This window comes from Spinacia oleracea, chromosome 3 (genome assembly GCF_020520425.1).
Source record: "Spinacia oleracea cultivar Varoflay chromosome 3, BTI_SOV_V1, whole genome shotgun sequence".
Taxonomy (NCBI): Eukaryota; Viridiplantae; Streptophyta; class Magnoliopsida; order Caryophyllales; family Amaranthaceae; genus Spinacia; species Spinacia oleracea.
Genome location: NC_079489.1, coordinates 153,346,818 through 153,362,334, shown reverse-complemented (window position 1 = coordinate 153,362,334; position 15,517 = coordinate 153,346,818). Strand labels below are relative to the sequence as shown.

At 37.3% G+C, this 15,517-nt stretch overlaps 2 protein-coding genes across 2 annotated transcripts; one reads left to right on the top strand and one right to left on the bottom strand.

Moving 5' to 3' along the window:
* The first annotated feature begins 1,065 nt into the window (after positions 1-1,065).
* On the top strand, positions 1,066-2,187 carry LOC110788623 (uncharacterized). Its single transcript, XM_021993257.2, has one exon. The coding sequence runs from the start codon at positions 1,206-1,208 to the stop codon at positions 1,998-2,000; it is 795 nt and encodes a 264-aa protein (XP_021848949.1). The 5' UTR covers positions 1,066-1,205; the 3' UTR covers positions 2,001-2,187.
* Positions 2,188-2,505: 318 nt separating this feature from the next.
* LOC110788659 (vacuolar sorting protein 39) lies at positions 2,506-14,536 on the bottom strand. Its single transcript, XM_021993303.2, has 13 exons — positions 14,214-14,536; positions 13,358-13,800; positions 12,702-12,913; positions 12,312-12,443; positions 12,049-12,192; positions 11,296-11,408; positions 7,102-7,534; positions 6,316-6,645; positions 5,951-6,172; positions 5,579-5,821; positions 4,029-4,481; positions 3,401-3,499; positions 2,506-3,160 (listed from the first exon to the last, which is right to left on the bottom strand). The coding sequence occupies exons 2-13, from the start codon at positions 13,794-13,796 to the stop codon at positions 2,957-2,959; spliced, it is 3,024 nt and encodes a 1,007-aa protein (XP_021848995.1). The 5' UTR covers positions 13,797-13,800; positions 14,214-14,536; the 3' UTR covers positions 2,506-2,956.
* Positions 14,537-15,517: the final 981 nt, after the last annotated feature.

Here is a 15,517-nt window from a genome sequence, read left to right as displayed (position 1 = left end):
CTAAGCTAATTGACATCCATGTACTTGGTTATTGATTACTATCGTAATTTGCGACTTAATTTAGCTGTCACACACTTTCTCCCTTTTTCTAGGGAGATATTGAACTGCCCCTTGGCTCCTTGGGGCAGGATTTTTCTGTTCTGTAAAAAATTGAATCCAACAAGTATTTCTTGGACATTTTATTTCTATGAGAGATCCACTTTCAAGGGCATTTGGTACTCCCTCTATTTCTGAATAAAAGCATTAGTTTGACTGCTTCACTTGCCAATGCATGAATGGTGTAAAAGTGTATGTAATGTATTGATTCACAAACGGAGGTAGTATTGTTTTTCTTAGAAAATACAGAAAATTCAAAATTCAAATGAACTTTAAATATCAGTATTTATAAACTGAACAAAAATGTTCAAGAAAACTTTCACATGATATTCGTGTGCCTTGGCAAAATGTGCATGATACTCTTTACATTTCACACAATATGTATGTAGGGTTGTGAAACCCCCCAACCCGAACCGTTAAACTCGCTGGGTTAAACTGATCGTCCAGAATCTGAACCGTTAATAACCCGTGAATTAAAACCCGATTTGATCTGATTATATTCAACCTAAATTAACTCGGATATATTTACCCGATTAAGATCTGACACCCGATAAAAAACCGTTTTGCGATAACTCGGTCTGCTTCAACCCGACCCAGTGATTCTGAAATCTATTAATGACCCGATCAATATCAATCGGAACCATGTTTATTTGGCTCCTGCATTAAACTAATTTGATATTGCGTTTTTTCTTTGAAATGTTATACATTAAATTATTTTTCACTAAAAACGTTCCCGCAAAACCCGCCTTATTCCAACATTTCATTGGCTTTTGGAAAAAAAATTGTTGTTGCCCGTTCTTGTTACAATTTTAAGAACATCAATGGATAACAAAAAAAAAATCAAAAATATACATCACGTAATATTTACGTCTTTTACTAATCACTCCAGTAATAAATGAATTCTAGAAGCTTCCATAATTCCATTCCATAAACAGAAAAAGGGAGGGATGAAGAGGCAACCCTAATAAGATAAGTTAATAATCCGTACAACTACTATTTTGAGGAAAATCTATTCATTTCAGACAACGACATACCACTACCGCGAAGAGTAAGGAGGGAGGGAGGCGGCTTATACTTTCTCCTTCAAATTTATTTCTACATTTTCTAGAATGTCAACCCCCAAAACTCAACACTCTAGTACTGAATCTAGTGATGGAGAAAACCGCCTCTTAACTTCCCTCCTCCCTCCTCCACCAATCACCACCGCAGTCGCCGCCGGGGATCCACATTTCCGGCGACACCATGTCAATTCCCTCCACACCGACATCATTAGCCGCCAACTCCCCTCAGAGGGACTATCCTTCCAGCTATGGCCTGCAGCCACCACGCTTTTTTCTCTCCTCGATACCCACCTCCTTCACCCCCACCTCCCCTGCCACCACATCCTCCACCGCCGCCGCCTTCGTATCCTCGAGCTCGGGTCGGGTACTGGCCTTGTTGGGATAACAGCTGCCGCGATCCTTGGCGCTGACGTCACTGTCACGGACCTCCCTCACGTGATCCCTAACCTTGAGTTTAATGTGTTGGCGAATGCGGAGATTATCGCCGCCGGTGGTGGGGCGGTTGTCGCGACGGAGCTGAGCTGGGGGAATGTGGATCAAATGAAGGTGGTTGGGAAAGAGTACGATGTTATCCTGGGGTCTGATGTAGTGTATCATGATCACCTTTATGAGGTGTTGTTGGATACGTTGAAGTATTTTCTGGTGGGGGAAGAGGTGGTGTTTCTGATGGCCCACCTTAAGCGGTGGAAGAAAGAGGCGGCGTTTTTCAAGAAGGCGAAGAAGTTTTTCGACGTGGATGTGATCCACCGTGATACCCCGTCTGACGGGAAGAGAGTCGGTGTAATCGTGTACCGTTTCGTGGGCAAACAAATTTCCAAGAAAAAATTGGAAAATGGTGTTTGAAAGTTTGCTTTAGTTTAACTTTCTTGTTTTTCCTTCAGCAAAAGTGGACTCCCTCACTCAACTGTAAACCTTGAAATAGAGGGCACACTCCAAAATGCATGATTCTTCATAATCAAGTGTTTAGGGGTTAAATCATGTATTACATTATACAAATTACAACAAAAATCGTATTAAAAAAATAGCAGAATCTAAGAGATTCTCAATCAACCAAGTTTTTGCAGATGCAGACATGCAGTATCCAATTACTCTGTACCATGTATATAACCAGCAAAAGTATAACCAGGAAAAGTATAACTAGCAAAAGTATAAACAGCAAAACAAAATGCATGATTCTTCATAATCAAGTGTTTAGAGTTGCATTATACAAAATTACAACAAAAATCGTATAAAAAATAGCAGAATCTAAGAGATTTTCAATCAACCATGTATTTGCAGATGCAGACATGCAGTACAACACTCACCAATTACTCTGTACCATATGTGATATGTATAACCAACAAAAGTATAACCAGCAAAACAAAATGCATGATTCTTTAAAATCAAGTGTTTAGAGTTTAATCATGTATTACATTATACAAAATTACAACAAAAATCGTATAAAAAATGGCAGAATCTAAGAGATTCTCAAATCAACCAAGTACAACAACATTCACCAATTACTCTGTACCCATATATACTTCATGTATAACCAGCAAAACAAAATTAATACACCAACAGAAATCAGAATACCTCCTCATGCATCTCTCGCTGTGGAAGACACCACGCATTACGAATGACAGATTCCTCACTACCACAAAATTTGAGCTCAAACCAGGTATTGAACTATTGATGGAGAATGTTGCTGAGTAGACCTGTCAAAAATCGACCCGACTAGAAACCTGACCCGAACCGCCCCGAAATTACTGGGTATGTGATGGGGAATAGGATACAGGAAAGGAAACAGAAACATTTGAATTCTACTGTGATATTTTTCTTAGTTGGGAGCCTCTACCAGCCTTCATGCTCTGCGAGTCCCTGAAGCAAACAAAGTGGACTAAAGTTGTGCCATTCGGATAAACTGCAAACACGCTCGTTCCAATCTTCTTGTTGCAGAGAGAACACATGCTGTCACCAGTAACCTTTACAACAGCCTTCCTCTTATTGTAGAGTTCATCTTTAACCTGCTTACACCGACCCCAAATTACAAAGGAACATACGAAGTAAGAACATTAGTAGAAAAATAATTCTTCCTTTACTCTCAGTTTTTTTTTTTTTTTTTTGAGGGCACTTTTCTCTCAGTTATCCAAACTAATCTAAACCTATTTTAGATGTAAAGTTGAACTTACCTGAATTTATTGGTAACTTTCTGAACTTAAATTTTTAGGGGAGAATATTTAAGAAAGTACAAGGGAAGTGCGTACCTGGAGATTCTCACTCTCTCTGAGTCTCTTGATCACTGCAAAATTCCTATATGCTTCGCTGGATTTCCTCAATAGTGGTCCAAGAAAAGAAAGCAAATTCTGAACAAACAAATTTAGAGGCGGACATTAGAAAAATAGCAAAATAAAGTTCACAACCATAACATGTAAGCACATTTCCTGGAATCTGTTCAAACTCCTAAAGATTCAGCATCAATTCATGTATGCAACTACTTTTCTGCATATCTCACAAAACTGAAGTTCATAAATGACAACTCAAATGTGTTGGAAAGAAAGGCAAAAGATCGGATTCAAAGTAAGTTAGATGCATGAACAGAAAGCATCATGTAAGATAAAAATATTATCATGAGTTTTTAATTGATGCTTGAATATAACTACTAAATTATCCATCATTTCCCTATCATGGCTGCTCTAAATTAATCTTTTATCTGCAACCAGCTAACAACAATGAACAATCCAACAAGGCTCTCATTAGAACATCATGATTTATCACCTTATCCTGTTAGTAACACATTGTAGCCACATCACAAATATCAAGCAACCTACATGGTATATGCAGAAACACCTATTTTCCAGATTTCCTGGCGTACTCTGAAAGAAAATAACAAACCTTTAGCTTAGTTTCTCTTGGTAACAATTTCAGGGCTTGTGCTCCATTGATTCTTTCCCATCTGCGTCCCAACAAATCAAGCGCCTCATCAAGCATTATGTTGGACCCCCCTTCATAGTTGGCTTCATCTGCATCACCATCACTCTTCCCACTGTCTGTATTGCTGGGGCTAAAACGCACGTCTTCTGCACCCTCTATTTCAGCAATTTTTCTAGTTGAACGACCTACTTTGCTTCTGATTGAAGCAGAGGAATTTACCCTCTTGATTTCAGCATTAGGGGTAGAGACAAGATTATAGTTTTGTTTCTCAAAGTTTCTTGTGGACCTTCTAGGATTCAAATAGATTTGCAGGAGAGTAAGATATATATTGCTCTGAGACTTTCTGGAAGATTGATTAAGCTGAGACTCATACACTCGATCGCAGTAAGAAAGAGCCAGTTCAGGAACATGAAGCTGCGCAGAAATTGAAGATAGAGATACAGTGAATAAGTATAACAGGACGAGAGAAATTTTCCAATCGCTTACCACTACGGTTAAGAAAGATGATATACATGTAAAACTAGTCGAAGGATTAAGGTTCCGTTTGGTTTTCAGTGGGTAAGGATTAAAACGTTTTCAGTGAAAAATGAATTTTCATGGAAAACTTTTTTCAAGGAAAAACTCAATTACAAACTAGTTTTCCTTTGTTTTGCTTCTTACAAGAAACAATAGAAAAAGGAAAATGGGAGAAGATGGGTGAAAATTGAGGGAAGAAGGAAGATGGAGGTAGGGAGGAAAGATGGAAAAGTGGTTTCCTTTTCTTTCAAATGGAAAATGGTTTTCCACCTTTGAGGTAGTTATGGAAAATTATTTTCCATCCTTTGCCAAATCAAACAACGTACACTGATTGAAAAAGGGAAAATCGTTTTCCATGAAAACGTTTTACGCCCTACAAAACGGAGCCCAAGTGTAAACCATAGTTTTCAATAATTAAATAATGCAAGTGGTGGAAACTAAGTCATGATGCCCACAATGTCTTCCTAAGGCCTTTATAGTTAAAGCGTATCTACTGCCTAGCACTGCAATGGATTAGGCTCTGCCCAAACTGACAAGAATTACACCCAAAAACACCTTTCAGTAAATAAAATTTAGCAGGATCACCTAAAACAACTTGAAGCAATTGACATATTTACACTGTGTGGGTAGCTTCATTCTGATAAACTTTTTGATACATCACTACTAGAAGATTTTGGATGCATAGTTATGGGTTATATCAGCAGAAAATTTTCATACAGTTAAAATATTTGCGTCTTGAAAGTTGTATAAACTTCAAAGAACCAAAAATTCTCAAAATCACTTGTAAAATCAACACATACTATGGACAGTTAGCAATACAGCTTCATAATGGTGTAAGTGCTTGTCTTCCACCCACAACAATAACCCTGGCATCCCCCCTCCCCCTTTCTTCCACACACACACACACACATAGATGTCGGGGAAAAGAAAGGTAATTGCATATTGCATATCGTGTTTGAGAGAGAGAGAGAGAGGGGGGGAGAATATGGCATTACCTTATGAACATAGAGAGAAAGGGCAAGTTCGTGCTGATTCAGTTTCCCCAACAACATAGCCCTTTCTTCATACAAGGCATCAGCTGGAAGACGCTTTAAGAGGCCTTCTGGATTGTACCCTGAAATATTCTCCAAAGCAGACAATAATTTCTTCCTTGTTGGAGAGTAAGCTGTCTCGTCCCATTGCTGTTGTGAACTCAGTTCTTTATACCAATCAAGTACCTCTGATAGATAGATTTGCACCTGTATTTGCAGACGAGTCAAGGACAATAAGCATACATACCCCCATGGATCCAAGATAGGTTTATAGCACAAGTTATTCAAAGTAAACACAGAGCTCTTTGCAACAAATGCATCAAATTAAAATCTCACCATTTCATTCTGTAGATTACCAGAGATCCCATCTTCATTCATGGAAAGCATATGTTCTAAATAAGTAGCCTGCATATTTGGGGCATGCTGTTTCAAATAGGAATTAACCAAGTCTGCTTGAATATTTCCTGATAGAAAGAGCTCAATAGTCTGGCTTGGACAGCTTTCAAGAACAAGCATTGCAAATTCCAGCACGAGCATGGGGTCTGTCCCACAAAGAGGCTGCATAAAAAGAAGCTCTAATACAAATTCAATTGTGTTCTTAACGTGTATGATTAACTAACATCAAAAAAATGTATATTAACTTTCACTGAGAAAATAGAGCAAGAATCTTAAAAATATTTAGCTGCGCATAAAAGTATCACCTTCAGATAGTCAATGATCATTTCAGGTGTGAACTTCTGGGTGAGCTCAGGTCGTGAATGCTCTGATTTTGACTCTTCTATTAGTTGGAGCAAAAGCTTCAAAGCTTCGCGGTGCATACTATTGCACTTGTATAATTCAAGCAATACAGTATATTGATTTCTTTTATGCAAGAACTCCTCAGATATCTTCAAGTCACAATAGTTCACACCTCTCAATAGTTCCATAGCAGCAGAAGACTGTCCCGTCAGAATAAGAGCTTGCAAAAGTGCTGTGTCCAGAATAGCAGCCCTCTCACGACCACTTGAACTGATGGGAATGCTGCCACGGCCCTTAATTACCAAGTACAAATAAAACAGTAAATAATACTGAATTAACAAAACGATTACTCAGAAGAGAAAGTGGATATTACGCGAAGCTAATGTGAAAAATATTACGACTACAACAACAACAGAACCATTCACTTCTTCCATCAAATCAAGGCCTCCAACCACCCGTGAACAATCCACTTTTTCCTTGTACTTGCATACATATAGAACACAAACATTAAGAAAGTGATTGCATTCCTCGTATTATATAAAATTTTCAATTTTAAAATGATAGTATTAAATCACTAATATGGCAGTTATTGCACTTTTAAGTTCTAAACCCACTACTCTAAGTGTTTATCAAGACAATCACCTTGTAGAAGATTGTGATAGCCATCAAATGTGATTTAAGGCAACAGCCTAATTAGCCACATGCTGTCTAACATTTCAAAACAAAAGACAGTAAACACAGTGAGTTACCTTATTTGACTTCTTTGACCTATTGGAGTCATAAGATTTGAAATTAGTACCAAAAGCGTCAGACACGGCCTCGTCTGTTCCTTCTGCTGCAGCCTTTTCAATAACATGGTACCTTTTCTTCTGCAAGAACTTGATAAGAGCCATCAGAGTATTGTGGCTAACTATCTTGGACTCAACAGTCGCATTTTCCTCCAAGTCACTTTGTGCTCTGGGTGAAGCTTCCATATCATCTGATATGCCTGACGAACACCTTGAGAGATCTGAAGCATCATAACCGAAATCTATCACCTTCTGTGGCTCAGTAAGCGCAGTTGACTTCGGTGCAGTAATAGATGGGTACAGTGAAAGCACATATGTGATATCGACTTGAGAAGCCCCAAAATGCTCCATGGCCTCCTCATAGCTACCATTTTCAAACAAATAATGTGCATATCTGCATTAAACAAAGATATTAGAAAAGGGAACAGAATCCAAATCATGTAGTTTCAACATTAACAGCAAAGAAAGCTGGTTGAAGGTTGTCCAAGTTCTTTATCAAGGCTCATTTTTTACCCAGACAAAAGAAAAGGAAATCTCTGAATGAGTGTTACAATCTGGTCAAGAAAACCAGAAAATGAAGGTGAATCTGACATCGTCAGCAAAGCCAAAGTGAGGCCCTCTGCACTACGAATAAAGGCAGAGTGACTTTATACTGTGTGTATCCTTGAGTTATTATGGTGGCGTAGAAAGATAAACAACTATTGGGAAACTACAGTAGGTTGATATTTATCAACATTTACCGCTTGGCCTCAAAGGGGTCTCAAAGAGTGATTTATATCCTTCAACAAGGTCAGACAAGGTCATTTTGGATGATTACAATCTAAGCCGAGTAGCCAACTCATAGCACTTTTTACCCTTGTTCATAATGCCTCAAAGCATAGAATATCCCTTTATTTGGGTCGATGATCCTAGAGTCTACGGTCATATATGACCCTGCGAGTCCAATAGAATTAACCCAAGTTCGCATCAGCATTTTCTTCTGAAGTTGGAACCCTAAAAAAGTTTCAGTGCCACAATTTAAAGTCTCCAAAATGGGATTCTTAGAGATAATAGTGGCCTCAAGAAAAACCCTTGGAGATAGCTTAAGAGCAAAGAAAAAAATTGTAGGTCACATTCCTATAAGCACTAATTGGAATATATCCTATAAGGTCACACATATAAGCACTAATTGGAATGGGCCCAAAAGGCCTTATGGCAACCGGTCTATTAAGGAAAGCATGTTGGGCTTTGTTTTGTGTTAATTCTAAATCCCTGACATCATAACTATTATAATGTGAGAGTTTTAGGTTAACACAAAACAAAACCCAACATGCTTTCCCTTAATAGACCGGTTGCCATAGGGCCTTTTGGGCCCATTCCAATTAGTGCTTATATGTGTGACCTCATAGGAATAATATATTTTAGTTGTAGGTTCAATCAATATTGTCCTACTAATCACATTTATTCTCTAGCAAGCAAATATGATTACTAAAATAATTAACTTATTATCTTCATAATTAATTCCTATTTATATTTAGTAATTGCCGGAAATGTCTAAGGACATAATTCCTTCAATCTCCCACTTGTCCGAAAACAAGAACGCAATGCTAAATTCCTTAAGTCTCTTAATGCCAAAATTTGATAACACAATGTTATTCTCAAATTCTTGTTTCTTGATTGCCGAGTTCGAACTGTTCAAATAAAGATTAACATTTTAATCCTATTCCGCATGGCCATGCAATTTTTCAGTTCTCGCTCATCAAGAGGCCCAGACACCATTCCTATCAAATAGGAGGACTTATTCACTCTTGTATGACCATAACTCCCACTCAATTCTTAGCCCACCTGAACACTGCCTTTATAACCTCATTTTACGGCGCGGCGTTTAACAGCGTCAAAGTTAAACTAATTGTCTCATGGTTATTAAGACATACTCATGTCTAAGGAATCCACTAAATATAGAAGTTTGATTCTACTTTTAGAATCTAGTTAGGTCAAGTCTCAATGCATCAAATATGCATCCATATAATCAATTAGACATCTCTATGTCTCCATAGCCCATGGAACTGCGCTATCAATTAATTACATGCTAGTCTTTACATAAATCACTTATATCCAATTTAGTGATTTAGACTAGGGACTTTAATAAATTGTGATTTCAGTTCACTTTATAGGGTTCTATTATCAAAACGTTTTCGATAATCCTATTTGAAAACACAAGTTATTTGGACATTTTATTTGATACTAAACCAAGCAATTAAATAAGAATGAACTTTTATTGATAAACATTCAAGGAATAATAAATGTCTTTACAATTGTAAACATGAAGTAAACAACCTAAAGCCATTCTCCCATATGCCTAAGCCCCATAGACCTAGTATGACTCTCATGCTTAGGTTGAGCTAGCGGTTTAGTCAGAGGATCAGCCACGTTATCCTCCGTATGAACCTTGCTTACTTTCAAATCTACTCTTTCAACGATCTCTCGAATAAGATGGAATCTCCTGAGCACATGTTTGGATTTCTGGTGTGATCTGGGTTCCTTGGACTGAGAAATGGCACCATTGTTCTCACAATACAACTCAATGCCATTTTCAATGTTAGGAACTACCCAAGTTCACTAATGAACTTTTTGATCCAAATAGCTTCTTTTGCTGCATCACTTGCTGCAATATACTCAGCCTCTGTTGTAGAATCTGCGATGGTACTCTGCTTAGAACTCTTCCGGCTCACAGCCCCTCCATTGAGACAAAATATGAAACCAGATTGTGATCGGAAATCATCTTTGTCACTCTGGAAGCTTGCATCGGTGTATCCAGTGGCAACCAACTCATTATCTCCACCGTAAACTAAGAAATTATTCTTAGTCCTTCGCAAGTACTTAAGGATATTCTTTGCTGCCATCCGGTGCGCCTCTCCTGGGTTTGACTGGTATCTGCTGCACATACTCAAAGCATACGCAACATCCGGTCGAGTGCGTACCATGGCATACATAATGAATCCTATTGCAAAGGCATAAGGAACATTACTCATACGCTTGACCTCATCAGGGGTCGAAGGACACTGAGTTTTGCCAAGTGATATGCCATGTTGCATGGGAATGAAACCTCTTTTGGAGTTTTCTAACTTGAAACTTGCAAGAACCTTATCAATATAAGTCTCTTCGCTAAGTCCAATCAGCCTTTAGGATCTATCTCTATGGATCCTTATTCCCAAGATGTACTCAGCTTCTCCTAGGTCTTTCATAGAGAAACAACTTTTAAGTCATTCCTTGACTGATTCAGGCACGGTCTTGTCGTTTCCTATGAGAAGTATGTCATCCATATACAAGACCAGGAAAGCAATACTACTCCCACTCAACTTCTTGTATATACAAGATTCCTCTTCATTTCAGAGGAAGCCAAAAGATTTGACTGCCTCATCAAATCTGAGGTTCCAACTCCGGGATGCTTGCTTTAGCCCATAAATGGACTTATTAAGCTTGCAAACTTTCCTTGGACTGTTTGGATCTTCAAAACCTTGTGGTTGTGTCATGTACACATCCTCTTTCAAGAACCCATTCAAGAAAGCGGTTTTGACGTCCATCTGCCAAATCTCATAGTCATGAAAGACAGCAATCGCAAGGATTATCCTAATGGAATTCAGCATGGCTACTGGTGAGAAGGTTTCATCATAGTCAATACCATGAATTTGTCTAAAACCTTTTGCCAGTTCATTCAATATTCAATATCCGACAAAGAAAAGGAAAACACAAAAACCCTAACTCTCATTCTCTAAACACCGTTCTTCCCATACAAAGCAAGGGACTGATTTTGATCATTCTCTTCCGTACTAGCATACGTGGGATCCAATTGGTGCTTGTGGACTGAGTAGAGTAGCAACAAGTGGGGCTCTACGATCTTCGAAGCTTGCATACGAACGGGCGAACACGCTACAAAGGTGATTATTCTTTCGTCTTAATTTGATCTATACTATTGTTATGCATGTGATCCTGTGATAGATGTTAGGAAATTGTTTCCTGAAATTCCGCTTTATGCATCTATATTATCCTACAGATTTCACACTCTCGAGTCTCGACATGACGTAGGAGCGTGAATGAACTGTGCTTACATTACTGATTTACTATGTAGATATTGAATTAATAAATAAGCTGCACAATCATGAAGAAAATGTTTACCTAATGTGAATTGAGCTCTCCTTTGCAGCTCTAAGGCTTGAATCTTCCGGTGGAAGAAGTTTACACAAAGATAAGGCCTCCTCAAAATTGCCAGATGCTGTTAATTGCACTATCTGCATTTGAAAAAGTTGTGTGGGTCAACAAATTGCTAATTCCCACAAAATTTGTCTCCATGATAAGATTAGAACCTGAATATAAATTGCATAGGATGAAGAAAAGGTAAACCCTGGCCTATATAAAATTAATGGAACTTGTGGCCGAAATTCTATACTACCCTTAATTTGATGTTCTCGTCACACACAGCAATCTGATCCAATACTCCAACAGTCACTGGCAGAAACGGTGACTTCCAGGATTTAATCTATTCTTATATGCTATCTAATATTAATTCATACCGTGTCTTTCCTTTACGGCTTAAAATTCATTCAAGCACGCAACAAATTTGAGCTACTTTTTTTTTTCTTCTGAAAATGGTTTCTTGATTTACATTCAAATTGGTATAAGCAACTGCAGTAAAGGCTTGTATGTCATGGTGAATCAACTACATCAATTCAAAACTCGGAGGATTCAAGTAAAATCCAGCACAGGGTGAATTTAAAAGCAGGTGAGGCAAATACATTAATTAAAACATAGATGTGACTGTTAGATAAGTTGGGAGGTCCATAAGATCAACATCTTATTGTATCACACTAAAAATAAACTAAATTAATCAGACTGAGTATAGAGCATGGTACTAGAAGGATCAAACAGTACCTGCGCACCAAGAGGAACTGGGAAAAGGCCATTGATGGATTTTTCTAGTGAAACAAGAATAGCACCGTTGCTGCGAATGACATGCCGAACATTCCGCAAGCCAACAGTTTGTATAAGTGGAAATGGTTGTTGAAGAGACCGTATCTGCATTAACAGTCGGATATAATATAAGTTAATGTATTAGATAAGTCAAAGAAAAAGCAGAAAAATTGCTTTCCTCTTGAGCTTCAATTTTGCACTGCTTAGTTAGCTGCTTAGCTCACCTCAACATGTCTAGGCAAGAGACCTATAGCATAAGGCTCATGAATAACAATTTGACTGGGAGCCTCAGACCAACAAATCCTGCCTTCTTGTCCAAGCTTCCCGTGTTGGTCCACAAAAACCCCGATATTATCCTGCAAGTAACAGGCAACATATATGCAAGAATCATGTAAGCACCCAATAATCATTCTAAACCAAAGTAATTGACACCTAAAAGCATATCCTCCTCCGTCAACTGAGTAACATCTTCTAGAAATTCATGACATAAAAGTCCTTCCCACAAATTATTTATGTCAACTATATTTCAGTAATGATGCCAGGAGGATTATTTCCCAAAATCTTGATCCTTGTTCACTCCAAACAAAATATATATAAAAAGAAACACTCTTCACCTTGCCAAGAAGAAATCCTCCAGAGGGAAGAGGCACTACCAAAGGTGGGGAGATTCTCCCCGAAGAAAACACTTCAGACGATGCACCAGTACTAGAATTAAGAATCATGTATTCCTTTCGAAATCCAATGCATATATTTTCACCACACCAAGACATTGACTTCACAGTATCTGGAACACCATAGTCTTTCACCTCGACAAAACCCCGGCCTCCTATACAAATAGAAAGAGAACCAACAAGTACTCACCATCAAGTGAAAGCCCACAAGCAAAAATCATAATCAAAATGAACCCTCCAGATTATTGCTGTTTTTTTTTTGTTCTTTCGTATAAATTCCAATCTTTATATAGTTCATCATCATATAAGAATTTTTCTGTTGTAGCCAAAGAAATCTTACTTTGTATGAAGTAACAACAGGAGACATGAATAATTGAACAGTATTAAGATCACTTGACGTTGAAGGGTAAAATCGTGTCAAGTGAAAAAGCATCTTTCCATAATCTAGAGTATGCATTTCAATTATTTTGGTCATGCAATTGTAAGAAAGAAAAAAAAATCCATACTACATTATGAACTTAAATAAACACATCAGTGTACATTTAAATACTCGAATGCATTACTTAAACAATCACAAGATTACTAAGTGGAAACTGTACCATCATGCCGGAAAATATAGACCCTTCTCTGCTTGGAAAAGCACAAAAAGGCCCTAGAATCATCCCATGAAAAAGCATTAGCACCTTTGGCCTTGGAAATTACAGCAACAGTCTCAAAAGAGGAGAGCTTATGAACTGAAATTGATTCAGAGAGAGAAATTAAGAGTTCTTTTGAACTCAAAACTTCCATTGCAGTAATTGGCCTCTTTGCAAAGCCATTTATGATTCTCTCCTGAAAGTAGGGTTCTTTAAGAAGCTCTAATTGGGTGGAACGATAATCAGACGGCGGGGATGCATCAGAGCTGGATTCAGGAGCGTAGATTCGAAGGGATCCATCACTGCAGCCGAGGAGAAGCTTTGAACCATAGGATTCAACAGCATCAATCTTTGTGGGGCAGTCATTGAATAACTCGAACGAGTCATATGCACTGTGGACCATTTCTCTGTACAAAAACAAGATCAATTACACAATACAAAGTCCAATATCATGGGAATCATTTAATAGAATCCAAACTATTTCAGTAATTCAATAGAAACTAGTTTCACAAAGACATTACAATCCTACTCAATGAGTAAGAATTGACAATCTTAAACTACCTAAATTATTCTGCAAAACAATAGTTCTCTTCTTCTTATCATCATTTCAATTATAAACGCGGTTTTTATTCCTCCCTACCCAGAATTGTAATCATCTAAATTTTACACCAACAATTCGACAAAAAGAAGTTCCTTTAAAAAATGTTCAATCTAATGAAAACCCAAAATAATTGGCAATTTCTACAAGGTAATGAATGAAAATTGGGAATTCAATTGAAATCAGATAGGAATAAAAGATCTGGTGAAGATTTAGTCTTACCTTTTTGAGGAGAAGAAATTAACTTCCAACGCAGCTGATCATTGAGCCTTTTATTTTACCTAGCCTTTCAGGAATAGGATGATTAGAGAAGCGAATTAGTGACCGGTGCAACCAAAAGAAGTTCTTCTGGAGTCAGATGGGCGGACGGAAGGCGGTGGACGGCGGTGAACGGCGGTGGACGGCGGTGATGATGGACAGGAGAGCTGAGGAGAGGAAAAGGGACGAATTGAAGGCGATGGCCGATTGGGGGAATGGAAAATTGGCAAGGATATTAAAACAAGGGTACAATGGTAAATGCGAGGTTTGTTTTTTTTTTGTGAAAAAAAAAAATTACACAAAAGCATAGTCTTCTCTTTGAACTTTATCATGTCTTATATTATCCGTCCCCAAAAAATTATCTTATTGCAGTCAAACTTTGTAAACTAACTAGGAATACAACTCTAACGAATCCTAAAGAATCTTCTATACCTATACTAAAAGGAAAGTTCCTCTCTCCGATATAATTTAATTAGTTGTGTTTAATTATATGATATATTTTCGGATTCTTCTTAATTTAATTAGCATGTATATTATCTTCTAAAAAATTACATAAGGTTTCAAAGTTGACAAATTTAAAAGATTTGATAACGTTTATTCCGTAGTATATTAATGTTTGGCAACTTATAGCAAATCTTTGTTTTACTTTCCATTATTGTATCAAACCTTACAAAAATAATGTGATATAATTTAATTAGTTGTGTTTAATTATATGATATATTTTCGGATTCTTCTTAATTTAATTAGCATGTATATTATCTTCTAAAAGATTACATAAGGTTTCAAAGTTGACAAATTTAAAAGATTTGATAAAGTTTACTCCGTAGTATATTAAGTTTGGCAACTTATAGCAAATCTTTGTTTTACTTTCCATTATTGTATCAAACCTTACAAATTTATCGTAATAATTATGAAAAGGTTGACTAAGATTTTATTCTTTTTGAAATTATAGTAGAAGGAATCAAATATTTGATTTACCATATTTTGACAAATTAACCAAGTTTGTATCTCACGGTTTTATGACCACGGCAAATATCATACGGACTATACATATCATGCAAATCATTGCAATAAAATTACGTATTCTCTTCAATATATAATCTAAACATGGATACACAATACACAACATATATCATACAAATGTGCAACTTGCAATATATTTCTCTGTGTTCTATGGCTCTTCCAATAACCATGCTCAATGATCTCACCCCTGAAAATTAGAGTGTGAATATTAGGAGTATGAATGGGAGGCACCATATTATTACCAA

Coding starts and splice junctions, on each gene's coding strand:
- LOC110788659 (XM_021993303.2), bottom strand. CDS start 13,796: ATGGTCCACAGTGCATATGACTCGTTCGAGTTATTCAATGACTGCCCC. Junction 12,444..12,701: donor GAGGATTTCTTCTTGGCAAG/GTGAAGAGTGTT, acceptor TGTTACTTGCAG/GATAATATCGGGGTTTTTGT. Junction 11,409..12,048: donor CAGTTCCTCTTGGTGCGCAG/GTACTGTTTGAT, acceptor TTTCAAATGCAG/ATAGTGCAATTAACAGCATC.
- LOC110788623 (XM_021993257.2), top strand. CDS start 1,206: ATGTCAACCCCCAAAACTCAACACTCTAGTACTGAATCTAGTGATGGA.